Source organism: Macrotis lagotis, chromosome X (assembly GCF_037893015.1).
Source record: "Macrotis lagotis isolate mMagLag1 chromosome X, bilby.v1.9.chrom.fasta, whole genome shotgun sequence".
Classification (NCBI taxonomy): Eukaryota; Metazoa; Chordata; class Mammalia; order Peramelemorphia; family Peramelidae; genus Macrotis; species Macrotis lagotis.
Window position 1 is genome coordinate 588,786,179 of NC_133666.1, and position 20,822 is coordinate 588,807,000.

Sequence of the window (20,822 nt, forward strand, 5' to 3'; positions counted from 1 at the left end):
GCACCAGCGCCGGCCGGGGGGCACCAGCGCCGCGCGGAGAGCACCAGCGCCGGCCGGGGGGCACCAGCGCCGCGCGGCGGGCACCAGCACCGCGCGGAGGGCACCAGCGCCGCGCGGCGGGCACCAGCGCCCGCGGAGTTGCCGAGGGGCTCCTGGCCGGCTTCGCGGCCGCCTGGGGGGCCCGGGCCCGGGCCCGAGCCTTCCCCGCCTGCATCGGCCCGGCGGCCGCGCCCCCCCGCACGGACCCCGCGCGGAGCCGCCCCCTCGGGGTGCACGAGCCGGCGGAGCTGGCCGCCCCGCGGCTCCCCGGCCAGCCCCGGCCCCGGCTGCAGCGCGGGCGCCCCGCGGCTCCGGCCCGCCGCGCCCCCCGCGGGGGCTGAGCGCCCGCGCCCCGGCCCGCGCCCCGATGTGCTCGCTGCGCCCCGCCATGAGCCGCGACGTCCAGCCCCGCAGCCCCGGCCTGCTGCTCCCCGCCGCCCGCGGCTCCGCTCCCAAGCGCCTCCTGGACGGCGACGAGGCGGCCGCGCCGGCGGCCAAGTGCCCGCGGCCGTCCGACTGCGCCGGCGCCCCGGACTACCTCAGCCCGCCCGGCTCCCCCTGCCCCCCGCCGCCCGCGCCCGCGCCCCCGGCGCCCGGCGGCAGCGCCCCGGGGCCCAGCCGCATCGCCGGCTACCTCCTGCTGCCCCTGGCCGAGCGCGAGCATGTGTCGCGGGCGCTGAGCATCCACACGGGCCGCGAGCTGCGCTGCAAGGTACGCGGGGCCGCGGGCGGGGGCGGGGGGGGGCCGCGGGGCGGGGGTCGGGGCCGCGGGCGCGGGGGGGGGGCCGCGGGGCGGGGGTCGGGGCCGCGGGGCGGGGGGGGGCCGCGGGCGGGGGGGGGGGCCGCGGGGCGGGGGAGGGGCCGCGGGCGGGGGGGGGCCGCGGGCGGGGGAGGGGCCGCGGGCGCCCCGGGCGGCCCCCGCGCTCAGAGCGGGGCCCGGCCCCGCAGGCTCCTCCTCCCGGGCCCCCTTGCCCCGCTCGGACACCGAGTCTGGCCGCTGCCACCTGCCGCCCGGCAGCCAGTGGGGCCCGGGCTCTGAGCGCCCCGGGTGCCCGCGGCCCCGGGTGCCCGCGGGCGGGAGCCTGGGGGGGTTTCCTGGCCCCGCCGGCCACCAGACTGGCACAAGAGCCGGGGTGGGACCTGAGGGTTGTGTAATCCCATGCAGTTCCTCCCAACAGATAATAGCTGGATCCAGATGGTGACGGCCCATGTGTCACCGTTTCCAGTTGAGTCTAGGATATGAGTAACCCTGGCAAAAACAAAAGGCCTTTAAAAGAGCACCATTAGTTTCTTAGAGAAGTTACCCATTCCCTGGGAAGGGAAAAAAAAATCAGTAGATCCCAAACTCCTCCTCTGAAAGCTTTCACCCTGAGCTTTGGTTGATGAATGACGGTTGTACCTGAGTCACACTTCAGGTTGCTTCAAGTGCCTGATTTATAGTTTTTCTCCCTCTGTCTCTGGCTCTCTTTCTCCCTTTGTCTTTGTATCACTTTGCCTTTGTGTCTCCCCGATCTTTCTCCTTCCCTCCAAATTCCGTTCTGCTGTTTTTCTTCCTCACCTTTCCTTGCCGCCTAGACCTTGCAGAGTCACCAGTTTTCATACTCTCTAGGGACACCTTCATCTCTAGATTGCAAAGTAATAGACCGCCAGGGTTCCTCAGCTGTTATGGAATAAAGCCAGGGTTTCCTGATGCTAAGAGGGGCAAAGGAAACAAAGGATGGACAGAGCCTCTCTAATCAGTCATCCATAAATGCTGATTGAAAGCATCCACTGTGTTCAGAGTGCCACAGGGAGACAGAGAGGGACTGAAAGACTGGCCAGCCTTGGCTTGGCTGGGTCTGATTGTCTAGGGCGATGGGGCACAGGAAGATGAGTCCTCAGGTAGGACGGTGGTTGGCTGTACTTGGAGCTTAATCAGCTCTTTGAGATTTAGTAGGTGTGACCGGTTTAAGTATTGACATTGGGCATGTTGAAATTTGGAGGAAGGATGTGACCTAAGGAATAGAGTAGAATCCAACCTCAGAAATGCATAGGAGGAGATTAAGCATCTGAGTTCATCATAGGTGCTGAGAAGCAACCTCTCTCCTTTTTAGTAATTCTGTCAAAGAATTTAAAGATGCACAGGACCTTAGAGGTCACTTGGCCCAGTCTCCTCATTTTGCAGGTGAGGTCATTGAAACTGAGAGAAGTTAGTGGTTTGCCTGAGGATCCCATAATCTGCAGAACTCAGATCTAACCCAGTTTCCTCGAGTCATTCGATTCCAGATGCAGGGATAGTTTCCATTGTTCCATAGTATGTATGTCTGTGTGTGTGTGTGTGTGTGAGAGAGAGAGAGAGAGAAAGACACACACACACACACACACACACACACACACACACACAAACCAACCTTATCTAATCCCCTTCATTTTTTTATCCATGACTGAGAGACAGATGAAATTAGTACCTAACAGAGCTGGGATTTGCACCCAGCTTCTTTGATCATTTACACTACAGGAGGCTCATTTTCCATTTTCTTTCTTGCAGGTGTTCCCTATTAAACACTACCAAGACAAAATCCGGCCTTATATCCAGTTGCCATCTCACAGAAATATCACAGGGATTGTTGAGGTCATTCTTGGGGATACCAAGGCCTACGTCTTTTTTGAAAAGGACTTTGGGGACATGCACTCCTACGTGAGAAATCGCAAAAGACTTCGAGAAGAGGAGGCTGCCCGGCTCTTCAAGCAGATCGTCTCTGCCGTTGCCCACTGCCATCAATCTGCCATTGTTTTGGGTGACTTGAAGCTCAGGAAATTTGTCTTCTCCACAGAGGAGAGGTGAGCATTAGCGACAGCTAACGCTAGGATGTCTTTCAAATTCGAAGGGAATTTTCATGTTGATTCAGTTAGTACAAATTCCCAGTTAAAAACAGCATGTTATGCTAGATTTATTATTTAAGAAATCCAACACACTCTGTTCCCTCCCCCCCCCCCCAATCTACCCACAAAAATGCTGTTTGGGGGCTTACTTTAAACTCTCTAAGAAGGCCTAGGAAAGAAAATTGTTTTGTTGGATAAAATATGATTATAGAACCTCTCCCTTCCAAAATTATATATGATGTTAGGCCACAAGTATGTAGCATAAAAAGTAAGTCTTCACAATATAGCTATTTACTACTCTTTTATAGCATCCTGTCTCATGGGGGAATTTTTCAAAGAGCTGTAGGCTCTTTGAAAGACTATATGGATTCCTGATGTCTAGCAGACGTAATCAACTACTTTAAGCTTAGCTATTGTGAGGGGAGGCAGACCTTCTATCCTTCCAACTCAATTACTTCATCATACACTGGTTTCAAGTGAGATAACCACCTTTTTTTGATTTGTTTGCATAATTTTTCAGAAAACAACCCATATGAATAATAAATGGAAATTTGGCATGAATTCAATATTAAGTATGTGTCATACTTAGGTAATAAGGGACCAGGTTAGAAAAGAAGAAATAAAAATGCATGGAAATTCAGGTATTAGGTTTGCATTTGAGGTAACTTAGAAATCACTATTTATATACATAATGTACATATGTACATATGTACATGCAGTGTGTTTATATATAAAAATAAACACAAGGTAAATTTAATGGGAGAGAACTCTAACAATTGGCACAGGGAGAATCAGGAAAGACTGCCTACATAGAAGGAAACTATAGGGTAGGTAGTTGGAATGGACTGCATCTTTTTTAGTTTTTTACTTTTAACATCAGGTGGCAACTTAATGCATAGTGTTGGACCTGGAGTTAGGAATAACATGGATTCAGATCACTAGCTATATGACTCTGATCAAATGATGTAATTTTTGCTTGCCTCAGTTTCCTCATCTGTATAATGAGAATCTTAACAGTACACCTACCAGGGCACACCTACCATCATGAAAACAAGGGAAATAATCATTGGAAAATGCAAGTGCTGTTTGCAGTTGAGCATAAAGATCAATGAATGAGATTTTGAGTGTTGCCATTCAGTGTCCTGTAGGTGTCTTCTTTTTAATTCCTCCACCCCAAGGATGCTTTGAGCAGACAGTAAAGCAGAGAAGTGGTTTAAGGATGATGCAGATCAGGGGAAGTTTAGATCTTACTCTGAAGTATTAATTGGATTCACTTTTTAAATGAAAACAATTCTAAGCTTGTGACCGGTGATGTGTTTTTTGAGTCTTACAGGGTTGTGTTGTTTAGAGGAAGGGAATCCCATTGAGGGCTTGGGACTTCTACTCCCACATGAGGATAATGGACAGATGGGTAAAGTCACCTCTAAAGAGGCTCTCCTTTTTTGGAATGCCCATTGCACAGCCTTGCTATCCTGAGATCTGCTTTGCACAGGCTGCTGTCAAGCACATGGACTTTGGCAGGTTGAGGGTTAAGCCATTGAAGGCTGACGCTCTTAGGCTACCAAGCACAGGTGCAGGGTTTTAGTCCTCCACAGCCAATCGGGGTGGCCAGTGTGGGTTGAGTCATATTTTCCGTTTACAGAACCAGTGGGTATTTTACATAACTACAGGAGGTCACCCTGAGGACAGACTGAAGCGAACGAACGCATGTACAGTACACTCTACTGAGCAGGAAAGGGGGGGAGCACAGAGCACCAGGGCCTCTGAGAGGAAAAGGACTTGATCCATCAGCTGGTACTAACTGTGTGTGTGGAGCCTCAGAAGTGACTTAGCTGAAGCAGAGCCATTTCAGAGGGCTCTGGTGCAGGAAACAGAGATGGCTCGCAGGACCTGGGAGGGGAGAACCTGAACAGCCGAGCAGGCTCCTGCCCTCCAGGAGCCCATGGATTGGAGAAAGCATGTTAGGTGAAGATTTGGGGGACCTGGGTTTGGACCATGGTTCTGCCACTTAACTGCCTTTGTGACCTTGGACCTCAGTTTTCTCCGCTCTGCTATTCTGTGACTTGCTTGACCAAAGGTTTTTCCAAGAACAGGATCTGTGTATTAATGCATAACCACACAGACTGTTGTATGTCACTTTGGGGAGGGTTGACATAGACCCCCCAGTTCACCATCATGCTTTTATTACCTCTCCCTTTAGGCTATGACCGCTCCGCTCTAAGTGGCCAAATAAATATAATTAACATTCCTTACCACTTTCCCATCATCATTATGTCTCTGCCCAGGTAGATAATAAGCGTGTCTGTGTGTGTGTGTGTGTGTGTGTGTGTGTGTGTGTGTGTGTGTCTGTGAGTGTGTCTGCCTGGGGTCACCAGAGGCAAGGCTGTCCAACAGTGCACAACAGAAATGACTTTGGGCAATGTGTTCTCTTTAATTCTTGATATCTATATGCCTCAAAGCAACACAGGCAGTTAAAGACTGGCTACCAGATTAAATCAGTGAATCAAAAGGACAAGTGGCGCTCTCTTGTTCTCTTACCTCAAAGGTCAGACTGTCTTCTCTTACTTACCCTGAAAGGAATTCTGCAGTTTTTGTAAACACTACAACAGTCATCTTACATTCAGATTAAGCCTTGTCATTTAGAAAGTACTTCCCGGCATGATCTCATTTGTTTCTTCAGTCAGGATCCCTAAACAATTATTCAGTGTCTACTGTAGGCTCAATTAAAAAATTGAGATAGTCCCCCCTGACCTCCACGAGCATCCTTCCATGGATCCTGCCAACTCTCTGAGTGAGGTAGGCAAGGATGTCCAGTTACCTTTTCTTGGAAAACAATGAAGGATTTGAATTAGGTGAGCTCTAGGAGAGTTCTAGCTCTCAGTTCTATGATTCCCCTATAACAAATGAGGAAACTCTTGTCTAGCGAGGTTAAGGAACCTGAGAGGTTAGTAATAATACATAATGAGCATAATAATCATAGCTGCTATTTAAGTAGTGCTCTAAGGTTTGCAAAGCCCTCTATGTGGATACTATCATTGGTTTCTCATAACTGTGAATGTGATTGTGACTTGCTACTAAGTGGCTGAGTCAGGAGATCTACTTCCTATCAGTGTATGCTCTTTTAATAATACCAGTTTTTCAGTATTCCAAACATTGATGATATTAGGGTGTGTGCTTCTCACCCTTGAAGTTTGCAAACATTTGCTGTAATTGGAATTGTTTGATAAATGTGGAGACCTCTGTTCTCATGAATCCTGAGTTGTATTTGATACTTGTACAGTAGTTCTGGACTCATCCCTCCCCCTCCTCCCCCACCCTGGGGCTTCATGTTGGGCCCTGCAGGCTCGGTCTCATCCAAACACTGGTTATGGACTTTAGCTGCTAACATTTGTGGTTTCCATTTTTGACTGCTCCTCATTCTTCACAACAGCTCATATTTATTTCTTCTGTCATACAGGACGCAGCTCCGACTGGAGAGCCTCGAAGACACTCACATCATCAAGGGAGAAGATGATGCCCTGTCGGACAAGCACGGCTGTCCAGCCTATGTGAGCCCTGAGATTTTAAACACCACAGGGACCTACTCTGGCAAATCGGCAGATGTATGGAGTTTAGGGGTGATGCTGTATACCCTTTTGGTTGGACGATATCCCTTCCATGACTCAGACCCCAGTGCTCTCTTCTCCAAAATCCGCCGTGGACAATTCTGCATCCCTGACCACATATCCCCCAAAGCCAGATGCCTCATTCGTAGTCTTCTGAGACGGGAACCTTCTGAGAGACTCACGGCTCCAGAAGTCTTACTTCACCCCTGGTTTGAGTCGGTCTTGGAACCTGGATACATAGACCACGAAACAGGAACGTCAGACCAGATCGTTCCAGAATACCAGGAAGACAGTGACATTAGTTCCTTCTTCTGCTAATCCTGAAACCTCAAAAACCTCAAAATTCTCACACATGGCATTTTTTTTTTCTTTCAAGGGTTTCATCTTTCCATTTATATAGACGGGTAGAGCTTTAAGTATGGTGACGAACAGATAAGTGACAATGTAAATAAGCACAGCTGCTTTACACAGAATTCCTGTTCCTTATGTTTTCATGCTGAGTGCCGTTTTGCTGATATGAGCACTCTGATTGGCCACCCTGCAGAGCCTTTACGGTTCTCAGGGAGTCCTCATGTCTGATTGGTTAAGTGCTGAGACCTGCACCTTTTACCGCTGGCAAAGGTTATGGCCCTGGGACAGAATCACACTTTTACCATGAAGCAAACTTGAAAAATGTAGAGGGAGAATGCATGCATGTGACTTTTGGTGTATGTGTGGTCACTTACCTGGGCAGTAACCGTATTTTACCAATGAGATAAACTGTTGGTCCAATGAACCCGCCATCTTGCTGCTCTTTGGATAGGTAGCCCCTTTGCATTTGCAAGGAGCTAAGCTATCCAGTTGGAAGTTTGCTAACCCTGTGTCTTCTTAGACTCATATATACCGACCACTTTGCTCCACTCCTTGATCCGACTGTTCAGGAATACAAGAGCCTTCCCTGCTGCATAAATCCAGACTCATTCCTCAATTTCCTGTTAAGACCTCATATACACTAATGCCTTCTCCCTGAACTTGAAACTTTCCTCCCCTTTCCTTCCTGTCTCCCCCTTCTCTCCCCACCCCTAGCCCCAGCTATAAAAGTACTCACCAGCTAACCATGGAAACAAATCATAAAAGGCTTCTGAGCTCCTGGCTATTTCAGAACTCTGATCTCAGACAGAGAGACTGCAGTTTTGTGAATAATTGGAAGCAGTTAGCTGTTTTGGTTCCTCCCAAGTGTGCTAGCACTCATCTCTTTCTGAGGCCATTTCAGGACTGGCCCTCTTGTCTTGGAGGAAAAGGATCAGGAGACCCCTGTGCAGCAAATATCTAATACATTCTTTCTTCAGCAGGAAATGTTTGGAAAGTGAGCCTTGGGTAGTCTTAGGGGAGCCTCAGACTGGTTTCTAGGAATGTCCCTTCCTTATTTAAGTATATCTACTTCTAGCAATATGTGTGTGTGTGTGTGTGTGTGTGTGTGTGTGTGTGTGTGTGTGTTTGCATGGTGGTTGTTAATATTTCAGACTTTATGTGGTTAATGAATCAATGTATCTGTGTCATTGACTGCCGGGGTTGGATAAGTAGGCCTAATCCTGCTTACCAGACCTTTATCTTTCCAGTGTGGCTCTCTTTGTGGCTCTGCGGGGGAAAAGGCAACTTGTATTAACATAAATATAAATGAAATGGAAAACTAAAAATTTTCAGTAAACTCCTGGGACAGTCCCAAAGATGTGTTGGTTACACGGGTAAATGAAACAGGTTTTATTGTGTGTGTATACATGTATACACATGCATGCATATATAGGTATATATACACATGGCACAGTAACGCCACGGTCATTTTATAACAGGGCTAAGCCTTGACAAGCTGTCCAAAGCCTTGTGAGGGTGCCATGGATACCTCATGTACTGTGTGTGTGGACTTTGTACATACATTTGACCTTTTCTGTGTTTTCTTTGTGTTTTGTTGTTGTCTGATTCTGAGGCTTTCTTGTCCTGTTTTTGTCTGTGTCTGAATAACCAAGGTGTCAAAACAAAGGTAAATGTGAATCTTTCGGCAATACTAACTTGACAGAATCATGGGAATTAGGGAGGAAAGCAGGGGAGGAATGGAACGGCCAGAGCCTCTAATGCACTAACACTCTCGTGGTTGTGCGACATTTGTATCTGTGATACAGCCTACGTGTAAAGAGTCTTTGTGTGCTGGCAGGACAATCTGCCAGGGAAGCTAATAACACTATGTTGATCCTGTAAATATGTATATATGTGAAAATGGACACGAATGTCTGACTTGTAGAGAAGTTTTAATAAACCTGGTTTCATAAAGATGGCTTGTTGATATTTTTATAAAGTCCAAACTCACTTTTGTCCATTTTGTACTTTCAGTCAAATTAGCAGATATTAGGTCCTTACTATATACCAAACAGTGGATTAAGGACAGAGGAATAATACAAAGATGAAAAAAATTCCAAAAATCTAAGCAACGTTTTCCCTTGAATAAGAACACAATTATTTAAGGAGGTTGTAGGATCCTAGCATTTATTTGAAAGGAATCTCACCAGACACCTAGTCTAACTTTTACCTGAATAAGAAACATCCTAACTAGTTCTCTGACAAGCGATATTTCAACTTTGAAAGCCTCCAATGAGAGGGGAACTCCCTTCTTTCCAAAGCAGTCCATCCTGCTTTTCAATAGCCTTAGTTGTTAGGAAGCTTTCCCTTACTTTAAGCTTATATTTATGTCTCCACAACTTCTACCAATAGCTACTTCCCCTTTCTGCTCTCTAGGGCCAAGCAGTTCATGTTTTTTTGCCTTTGTGCCATTTTTCCAGTCCCAGATATCTTCACTTACTATGACAAAGCAGATGACAGTGTTTTTGAAGGTTTCAAATAATTGGAGAAGAGATTTATTATAATAATTAACATTTCAACAGAGTCTTAAAAGTGTTCACATTGTTTTCTGCAGTATAATTCATGAGAGGAGTTGCAAGTGTTTCTTCTTTGGTAAATGAGGAGACTGTTTGATTGAACAGAAAGAGGGTCTGAATTTAAGGATCCTAACTCCCAAGCTCATCTTGTTAGAGCAGAGCTTGGTGATCCTCTGAAAGGGGGGGGGTCTTAACCTTGTGTATATCCTGTACCCCTTTTTGACAGTGGCAAAACCTTTGAACTCTTAGAATAATGTTTTTTATATAAAATGGCATTTCTAAGTGAACCAAACTAAGAAACACACATACACACATGTACATGTATGTGTGGCCAAGCGTTGGGATTAAAGTGATTTGCCCAAGCTCACCTAGCTAGTAAGTATTAAGTGTCTGAGGACACATTTGAACTCAGGTCCTTCTGACTCCAGGGCCAGTGCTCATTCCACTAGCTGCCCTTTTCAAAAGATATTTTAAAACTCCAAGGGAATGGGCCCCAGGTTAAGAACATCTGGGTCTAGTCCAGTACCCTCATTTAGCAGATGAGGAAATTAAGATTAAGAACCATGAAGCAATTTTTCTCAGAGTGAGTCAAGGGCAGACCCCATACTCAAAGCCAGCCCTCTTCTAGTACTTTCCACAATTGCTGATTCCTCTAGATTGTTTCATTCAAGATAGAATGTTTCTTTTTCTACTTAGTCTAAGAATTTCCCCTTTTTTTCCTCTTTCTGTTTAATGTTAAGTGAGGAGAACTAGAGGAAGATGTACAATGAAACCATATTAATTTGGATCAATGGGACCTTAAAAAAAGACATTTTGAACCATTTAATCTCAGAAAAATAGAATAAGGAGACTTTTAGACAATTTCTTCTAAATATACTCATTTGAATAAACGGGCATAGGCTGAATAGCATTTTGACTATAAACATGTACATATGTCAGGAGGAGAAGGAAGATGTCATAATAACTCTCAGCTTTGCATGCAAAAGTCGGAGATGGTACAAATAAATGGCTTCTTTTAGGGCTCATACTTGGAGAGTTCCAAGAAATAGACATCTGCGATGGATTAAAAAATATAATACACAAAATGGAAAATTATAAAAAGAAATGGAAAACTATGCAAAGGGCAGATAATGACAAAATTTAGATGAACTTCTAAATCAGAAAACTCATTGAAAGAGGGATTGGAGAACTTCCCAGGTAAAAAGATAGATGAATCTGGTCTCAAAAAACAGGAATGGGTAAAACTATTCATTCTGCAAAGATCCCTAAATGAAACTCGGGCTGGTTGTTTGGCCATTCAGAGTGTTAATACTTTGGACTCCTGAGTTTCTTTTAATCTACAGATTTCAAAACACTTTGAAGCAATGGAGGTTACACCACCTCTGTGTACTGTTGTTAAGGGCATCAGGTAGGGAGATGTAGGACGAGATTGACTGGAATGTGACACAAGTCAATAAAATTAATCAGTTCCAAGACTGGAACAATTCTGGACCAGCACTTGCCAATCAGATTAGATGAGTCTAAGGAGAGGCTGCTGATCAAGGGCAGTCAGGAAAGAAAAGTGATCATATGCCTCTTAGGGGGTGGGGAGAACCTTAGAAGGTATATCATTAAGATGATGTCATTTCTGAAGGTCCTTGAAATAAAGCCTTTCCCATCTGTAGGATACTGGGACTATGAGTTGAGAAGGGTCACAGAAGTAGGGAGTAGCAGAGATAAAATTAAAACCCAGAACCTTCCACTTTGGAGCTCATTCTGAGGATGGGGTGGAGGGAGGTATCTGTTATTCTGGATATTATGGTTTAGCAATAACCAGAATGAAATAGAAATGTGGTGCAATGAAAAGGTCCCTGGCTGTAGAGTCAGCGGAATTGGATTCTCATCCTGACTGGTGCTCACTAGCTGCGTGATCATTTTAGCAATCCTGGACTTCAGTTTCCTCATCTGAAAAATGAAAGGGTTGGACTAGATGACCTTTGAGGTCTCATCTAGCTTTAGAGCTAGATACCAAGTAAGAACTTTAAAGTCAGATTAAATCACTCTGTTGCTCAGAAAACTCCAGTGACTCCCAGTTACTGTGAGGGTAAAATACAAACTCTACAATCCAGCTCTACATTACTTTTCTACCATTGAGGTACATTGGTGTTCAAGGAGAACTAGCACCTCAGGTGTGAGGCCTTGCTGAGTCTTTTTCAGTGCTGTTCTTCCACCTTTGGTGTCCACCTGGGGCACCGACTAGAGATGCTCAGTGGCCATTCTCTACAAAACTGTCTTGACAGAAACAGGTTAGGGGAAATTTCATCCTCTACTAAAATTAGCATCAGCATTGGCCAAAACCCACCCTTCCGTATCAGTCATGTAGTTTGGAAAATGACTGGAAATGAATTAAAAATGCATGGTACTGATGATAATCCAAAGACCCAAATTCTTGTTCAGCTGACTCATGTGTCCCTGAGAAAGATACTTCAACTCACGGAGAAGTAGGTAGTTTAAGTGTTACCCCATTTAATCCAGTTAATCCAGATAGCATTTCCACTGAAAACCATATTGATGCCTCACTGTAATATGAAAGTGACCCTGAGTCCTTGAAGGTTATGCCGGTGGAATATAAAATTCTTGCAGTTCCCACTTAGCTGGAAAGACTTTGATGAGTGCTTGTATCCAAGGTGACCATCACAAAACAGCTAGATGCTGAGGTCAGTTGTCTCCATATTTCTATAGGATATCAATACTGTTATTAGTTGCAAGGATGTGCTGCAAGTAGCCTGTACTGGCCGTGAGAACCTATTGTTAAATTTTCAAAGAGAGTGATTACACTTCAGGAAACTGGCAAACACTATAAACCAAGACCTGATTTATTGTTTTGTTGGCTGTCTAGGCTTAAAAGAAAGTGATAGAGAAAATGTTAATAATACAGATTAAATGTAAAAGAATACAGAGGGGACTTTGATCTTCCCCATACCTGAGATCTGGTTGTTAAACATTAACCAGTTCAATCCTGGTTATTACATTTTAAATATTGAAACCCCTAGACAAAGTTCTGGTTTCTTTGCCCTAGTTTTGGGTATACAAACCCAGGGATAAACTGTTGCCATGGACCAGACTACTCACTGCTTATATTACAGATAGAAGTCAAGGAAAAGTTCAGAAAAGAACTCTCTTTAATTTGATCTTTCCAACCACCAAGCAATGACATTTTTCTTCTAGTTCCCTCCTTAGTCAGAATTAGTCACTGAATAAAGAATCAGAACTTCAGTCTTAGAATAGTAAAGGTTGGACTGAAATCATGGATGTCTGAAGCTAGAATGCATCCACACATGGCCAATGTAGTATAAAGAGCAATTGTGCTTGAAGAATCATAGGATAAAATCTGGGAGGGGGTTTAAGGATTATCTAATCTAACTGCCTCAATTTATTGATGAGACCACTGAGGGACAGAGAAATTCAGAGATCTTTCCAAGGTCATCTAGGTAAATAAAAAACAGCATGCACGTGTCAAATATGCATGTGTGTGCACACACACACACATAAACACACATACAGAGGAAGTTATTTCAATGATTTTTAGGTTCTAGACCTAGACAAGGGTTCAGAGGTTATCTAATCCAGTCTATCATTTTATAGATTGGGGGACTGAGTTCCAAGGAGACCAAGTTAGTTAACCCCCGCTCTAGACCTTACTCTTTCTAAGTTTTCCTTCACTTTGATCTCTAAGATATGCAATGAGTTGTCACACATGAGAGGGGCACATTTTCCCATTGACTTATTGAATAAATGTCAATATCCAAATTAACTCTGGTTGCATGAGTTTTTTGTTTTTTGATAGTGGTTCCTTAAACATACTAATGAGCTAAAGTAGGTAGTTAAATCATCTAGAACCCAAACACTTTTTTTTAAAAAAAATAAGACAGCTTGATGTTGCTTAACAAATGAGCACAATACCCTGAGATATTTTGATAAACTAAAGACAAATTTAAAAATATTAGGTCTAGTTATTTAGATCTTAGAAATGGTCTAGTTTTCACTAGTTTGGCCATTCTTTTATTTGTTGATGTAATAGTGTTAGAAGCAGAGTAAATTGAGTTCCAGTTTTAGAGAAAGACCTGATTAAAACTTACACCTGTGATACTTTCTAGTTGTATGACTAGGGACAGGTTTTAGCCTCTAAACATTACTTTCTTCACTTGTTAAATTCTTCACTGTTGTAAAACTTGAGATGTTATAGAAACGTGAGATTATTAGTTGTTGTTATTTGTTGAATTAGAGCTGGAAGGTCTCTCAGAAGAAAAGAATATGGAAAGGACCTTCAAATATAGAATGTCAGAGCTCAAAGGGACCTTGAAATATAGCATGTTTGAGCTAGCAGAGACTTTAAAACATAGAATTATGAAGCATAGAATATTAGATCTGTAAGAAGGGAGCTTAAGAACAAAATAAGCTGAAAAGAACCTTAGACTATAGGATGTTGGAGCAGGAGAAGAGAACCTTAGAACATGGAATGTTAGAAGGGGAAGAAGGGACCTTAAAACATAAAATGAACCGAAAGGAACCTGAGAACAAAGAATGTTAGAGTTAGAACATAGAATGTTAAAGCAGAGAGAGTCCAGGAGAGTACTGTCTGTCAGAACATAAACTGTTGGGCCTGGAAGGGACTGAAGAGGTGAACTAGTCCAAGTTGCTCATTTTACAGCTGAGACCACTGTGAAATGACTTGCAGGAAGTCACATCGAGCTAGTAAGCTGCTGGGTGGATATCCAGATCCAGGATTTCTTCTTTTGCTGGTCAATGAATGTTGGGAATACTTTGCCTCTGTCTGGTGCTGTTGAAGGTGTTTTCATGGTTTGCTGCCCATCAACCACAAAAGATTTCTGGGGTTTAGCTAATTATAATAATAATAATATACATTTATATGGGCTTTGCCATTACAAAGAGCTTTCACTTACGTGGTTTTCTTAGAGGTGCAATTATCTTGTTATATTGAATGAACAGTTTTGGATGTTGTCAATAGAAAAACTGGGTAAGAGTGTAGCTCTCTTGGAATGTGTGAGAAACTTTTATTTACACAAGCTCTGACATTTAAAAAAATCAACTCATGATTTTGACCTTTTGAGCAATGCCTAGATGAGTGTTTCAATTATTTTGCTCATTCCTTATCTAGCTGGCTTACTTGAGGCTGACCTAATGTTTAGAAGCAAAGATCCCAGGCTCCTGGTGAGATGGTTCTAATTCTATTTCAGTCAGTCATGAATTTTAATTCCATGTCTCATTAGGGGGAATGTGGTTTGAGCAAGTCATTTTTAAAAAAGTCAATTCAAGAGCTCTAAAGTACCTAGCATCAATTGGAGAGGCCTGACTCTTAGCATCAGCACTTAGAAGCTGCTGTCTCTCTGATCTTTTTGCTTTTTAAACAGTGGGTAGTGCAGATTCGGGAAAACCGAGTCGATCTTGGTTCCTCTAATCGCTCAAGAGGTTCAGTTTTCCTTTTTGGTGGCAGGTTTTAATGTTAATAGTTGAGAAGCCAGTGACCCTTGGTTATCATAGCAGCTGCAGGTCAGAATTTTCTTTCTTAATAGCTTTTACTTGAATCAGTGACTTAGTTCCTGCTATAACCTATCTTCTATACCCCTCAAAGAGGATTTTTTTTGGGGGGAGATAGCATTTCCTAGGGAGTCTTTGAACATTCAGTTAATCTTAATAACATTGGTATGAAAACCAGAGATGCAGGCAGTATATTTTTGGTTGATTTTAAGTTCTTGTAACCAAATCATCTTGGTGATGCCTTATTCATTCATACACTCAACACCTATGGGTCTTATTACAGAAAAGACCTGGTTCTAGGTGCTAGGGACAGGAGAGTTAAAGAGAAGTAAGACACAGTCTTGGTCTATTCTAGTAAGAGAGAGTATATACATACATACATACATACATACATATATATATATATATATATATATTCTATAATTGAACCTCCTTTGGTCAAAGGCTTTATTTCTGGCTAAGTTCCTCTAGACATTATTCTTATTTACCTATGACTTTATGCTGATTTTATCATATCCTTGAACACTCTAGGATCTCCTCCATGATCTCCAAGGTTACTCAAATGAAACCAGACTTAGCTATCCAAAATGGAAAAAACAAGTAGATGAAAAATACATCTTGTTCAGATTTCAGCATACAGTCTACAAAGTTAACCCATCAATATAAATTTGTCCAATTTTTTTAGATAGGTCCTATAGCTAGACAAAGAATCAGACTAGTTTACTTTGGGGAAACTGTATGGTACTTTCAGTGGTCCCAAAATGCTTGTAATCATAAAAGTCCACCATTTAAACACCGTGTGTCTCTGGTAATGTTATGGGGCTATGAATCAAGGAACATAATGATCTTAGAAGACTAAAAATTGTAAGAAAGATAAGTGTCATACATAATAAGCAAGATGCATGATATTTATCAATGATGACTTGCATGTGAAAAGATGGTATCATCAAGGACATATATGATCAGAAAGAGAAGTGGGCAGATGACATGATCATGAAGAATAATAAATGGACATCAGAAATGGTTTGCTGACATCCGGGCATTAGTAAAGTCATTAGAAGTAGGTCCCTAGAATGCTGGTAGATGGAGAATTTACAGAAAGACATGAAGAAGAATAGCATAGAATGAGAAAGTATGCTTGGGTTGTGAACTGCGATTCTGGAAAGAATATTCTTGTGTGATTGGAATATTAATGGCATTCACCTATGTACAGGGTTGCAACAAAGATATTTTCAGGGACAAAGAACTGACAGTGTGGTTTGAGTGATTAAGTGACTTATAGCTGATCTGCTCTCAGGAGAAAAAAGCAGAAATATTAGACATCATCCCTGTACTAATTTTGTTGGGGAGATAATACTGATTTGTCTGACTTGAGAACAAATTAACTGCTAAATGCTACTGTTGGTGAATACGAAAAGGAGAAAGCAATGGGGGACACAGCCATACTATAGATAGATTAGCTTAATTGGCAAGACTTGAGACTTGAGTTGGGCAGAGAAGGATGGGTCAGGGTTAGAAATTTTAAGATCCAGTGGTCCCACCTCCCTGAGCTCTGAGTAAGTCGTGGAACCTGAGTGAGCAGTCTTGAGGTGAGTAAGCTTAAGTATTTAATGCTTAAGCCCAAGAATTTAATACTTAAAGCTTAGTACAAGTATTGGGCTCTCACTGTAATCACTTTTCTTTACAAAGAGGAGCCTGGGTGGGATTTGTCTCAATGAACAACTTCACTGGTCCAGGGGTTAGCAACTTGTTCATGGTTTTGATATCTTTTCTGGCAACATTGTACAATGTATTTTAATTTAACTTTTTCCTATGATTACAATTCTTTTCATATGTTTTTTTAAAATCATAAATAGCTCTCCCCTTCTCTTCAGTTGAATCCTCTCTTGTGGCAGAGAAAAACAATGAAACAAAAAACATCTTCAATAGTGAGTTTAGTAATTTTATGTCTAAGTATAGATATATAAATATATACATTCACGAGTATAACATATAATAGATTCTTAAAGCTATAGTTCATAAGCACTTAGGATGTGGAGATGTGACATTAAATGCTAGTATTTGTTAATTAGGTCACACCACCAAGGGTTTTTCAACAGGAAGAAATGGAAGATGAAGAGAAAAAAGGAGAGTTAGGGATAGTGTTTCCCTTTTCCCAAATAAGAAGAAACTAGAAGGAAGACCTTAAGAAATTATAAACAAGCAAGACAACTTTGAAAGTTATATGATGAATTTGTCATACCCTGAAAAAGAAAAATGCTACCCAAAAGAGATTCATAGTTTTATGTACATGTCCTTCTGTTCTATAATGCATATGGAAATGTTAATTTTAATTGTTAAGTTCAGAATTAAAAACAAAATATATCATGCCAAGCTAACTTCATTTCCTTTTTGTGTCATTTTGTGATGCTATTGGGTTGGAGTAATGCCATAGACTTAGCTTATTTGTATTTTGGGAAGTCATTTGACATTATCTTTTACTATATTCTTGTGGAATTGATGGAGATATACAGACTGCATAGTGTTGTTTGATGAATTCAGAAGTTGGATGACCAGCCCTCCAAACTGTTGATTAATGGATTAATGTCAATGAAGTTAATGATGGCGTGACTTACAGTTTAGTCACTGGACTGCTTCTGTTAAATATTTTTACTATTGTCTTGACTGGAGACAGATGGCAAAGTTATCAAATTTACAGATGACACAAAGCTGATAGAGATAGCTGAGTGACAGAATGGGAATCCACAAAGAACTTGAAAGTCTGGAACAGTGGGTTAAAGGTAACAAGATGCAATTTATAAGGGGAAATGTAGAATTATAGTATTATAGATTGAGAGCTGGAAGTAATCTTGATCTCATTTTATAGTTGAGGTATTTTTATAGTTGGGCAACTGCCCAAGGTCACACAAAGGGAAAATGACAGTACCATAATCCTCCGATGGTACTGAAACAAACAAACTCCAACCCCCCCCAAATAATTTCACAAGTGTAGGATGGATTGGAAAAATGGAGAGAAATAGAATTCATGTGAGAAAGAGATCTGGAGATTCTTGGCACTGGACTGCTTGTATAATGAATGAATGAGTAGTGAGATGGGGAAAGGGATCTTGTAGCTAATGGAATCTTTGACTTATTAATAGAAATATCATGTCTATAATGAGGGAGGTGACAATGTCATTAGACTTCTGGAGGGGGTGGGGGAGGGGTTGCTGATCTAAGTCTGTCTAGAATTGCCCTTACTTCTGGCTCAATACTCCATTCCTACACTGAAGTACTTTTTTTCCTATGATTGGATCACATCTAGAGTATTATGCTCAGATATAGTCACCATATTTTAGAAAGGCTATAGACTAACTGGACTGTATCCAGAATAAGATAATCAGTATGGCAAAATTATAACGAGAGATTTAATCAAAGGTTTAAGAAAGAGGATAGAAGAAAGGGAGAGGTGGACATGATGGTGTCTTCAATTACTTGTGAACTTGTTATGTGGAAAAAGGGTTAGCTTTCCTATTGGCTCTGAGAACAGGACACCTAGGCCAGTTCAGGGGCATGGTGGTGGTTAGAGTGTCCTGTCTGGAGTAGGAATACTCAGACACTTACTATGCAACTCCAGGCACTTTAGACCCTGTTTACCTTAGTTTACTCATCTGTCAAATGAGCTGTAGAAAGAAATTGCAAACCACTAAAGGATCTTTGCCAAGAAAGCCCCAAATGGGGTCATGAAAAATTGTACACAACTGAAAAAACTCCCCCAAAACAACAACAACAAAGCAGGAAAGAGAAATTAGTCTAAACCTGAAAATATGATGACAGACACAGATAACCTATTTATAATATGTAAAATAATTCATAATGATATTCATCATCCATAATCCTTTATGGTTTACAAATCACTTCCAGTTGGATTGCCTCATTTGGTCTTCATAACAACTCTGTGGTAATCCAGTATCCCTGTTTTATAGTTCGGGAAACTGAGACTCAAGTTTAAGTGATCTGTGCAAGACTGAAAAATTAGTACATAGTGGACCTAGGACTTGAACCCAGGTCTTTGGATGACAAGTCCAGTGCTTTGTTCCCACTCTATTGCTTTGCTTCTTTGAGACAAGCCACTTAATCATGCACAATTCCCTTCTCTCCTCCAGGCTTTAGTTTCCTCCTTTGTCAAACTAGGAGGCTGGATGTGACGATCTCTAAGGGCTCCTTCCAGCTCTAGCAGAGTCCTCTCTCCTCGGCAGATTTGTGTTTATGCCATTGAACCTGATGGACGGAGGGACTCGTACCCACTGTCTTCACTTCCTAATTTGGCCTTGAAGCTCGGGGAGCAGAAGTATCCATTTCATCCCCACAAGTAGAAACATCAGCATAACTGTTGGAAGCAATCATCTGCCTAACAACAGAAGCCAGCGAGTGGTGCCCAAAATAAGTAATAGGCACCATGGGGCGCTGGAGGTGACATTCTCTCTCACCCCAGAGATCAGCATTTCGGCGTCTAAACAGGTAATCCGGGACACCCGTGTCACTTCAAAGTCATCTGAGATCTAGTTTCATCAGGATCCAAATCTGGAGGCCCCTCCTGCCCCTCCACCCCACCCCCACCCTTAGATGCTCCACTGGAAGAACATTGAAAATTGTATGATTGATTTGAGTTCATTCACCTAAAAGAACTCAAAGGGGCCATAATGGGGCACCATTCCCATGCTTCCGAGTGGAAGCTCCCCTTACACCGGGCTAGATTACTTTTTTGTGAGCATGGGTGTGGGAGACAGAGAGATAATATGGTGCCATGGAAAGAATTGCAGAGCAAAAGGCTCCAAAGGGCTGTTTGACCTTAGGCAATTCACTCACTGCTTTGGACCTCAGTGTCTTTATCTGTAAAACAGGAGGAGGGGATTGGAAGTCCTGGCCTCTGAGGGCCCTTCTGCTAGGGTTTCAAAGGACTCATTATGTTCTGAAAGCCCTTTCACATCCATTATTTCATCCTGCCCTCACGCCCAGATAGGTAGGGCCCAGGGATTGAATCACAGGAGCTAATGAATCACAGAATGTTGAGGTTGGAAAGGACCTCAGAGACCATCCCATTCTCTCCTCCTTCTCTTCAAAAAATGAGGAAACTGAGGCCTGGGGAGGAAGCAATTTGGAGAAAGCTGGGACTAGAATCTAGATTTTCCCCAGTGTCCCTTGCACTGCACCCTAGCCAAGAGGCAGAAAGGGCTCTGGGCTTGGGGGGAATTTTTTTTTTCCCCTGGAGGGGAGGGAAGACAAATTCCAGGCAGGAGGTGCCCACACAGCTTCCCCTGTTTGGAATGAAAGTTTGTACTTCAGTGATTAGATCATCGACCTGAGCGGGGGAAAAGGAAAAAGAAAAAGAAAAGTGTGTGTGTGGGGGGGGGGCAGCTCAGTGAGTGATTGGTGGAGAATTTCTCAGTGGCTTCACAGAGATTTTTTACCCTTCTTGCGCAAACTGCAGATCAGGAAAGGATTAGGTAACAACAGGGTGGCTGAAGCATATTACACACGGGGTTGGCCATTAGCCAAGGAATGCAGCATGCAAAACCTGCCATTGCCTAACGAGTCAAATATAGCTCTGGATGCAGACTGGTTCTCCAGGGGAGGGGTAGGAGTTGGGTTTCTGCTGTCCCCGAAGCTTGTTCTAGGAAAAAAAAGAATCATTCGACATTCTTTTGTTACTTTAAAGGTGTGACAATTACCTAAGCAGTTTTCAGGGGTTGCAGGAACTTGGGGGTAATGAGGTGGAAAACCAAGTTTGGAGTCTGCAACAATGGATTCGTGAAGTCTCCCAGTGGGCCTTGCTGTTAGAATGGTCAATGCTTCTAGGCCCAGATGATTTCGTCATAGGCCCCACCTGAAG

General features: G+C 43.2%; 1 protein-coding gene across 2 annotated transcripts; it reads left to right on the top strand.

Annotated features, from left to right (window-relative positions):
- Positions 1–375: 375 nt before the first annotated feature.
- Positions 376–6,857, top strand: TRIB1 (tribbles pseudokinase 1). 2 transcript variants are annotated; one of them, XM_074201700.1, is made up of 3 exons: positions 376–751; positions 2,567–2,859; positions 6,359–6,857. In XM_074201700.1, exons 1-3 carry the CDS (start codon positions 407–409, stop codon positions 6,822–6,824), a joined length of 1,104 nt encoding a protein of 367 aa, XP_074057801.1. In that variant the 5' UTR covers positions 376–406; the 3' UTR covers positions 6,825–6,857. The 2 variants fall into 2 exon arrangements, with proteins under 2 accessions (XP_074057801.1, XP_074057802.1); XM_074201701.1 differs by lacking the exon at positions 376–751 and adding an exon at positions 1,124–1,920.
- The last annotated feature ends 13,965 nt before the right edge of the window (positions 6,858–20,822 follow it).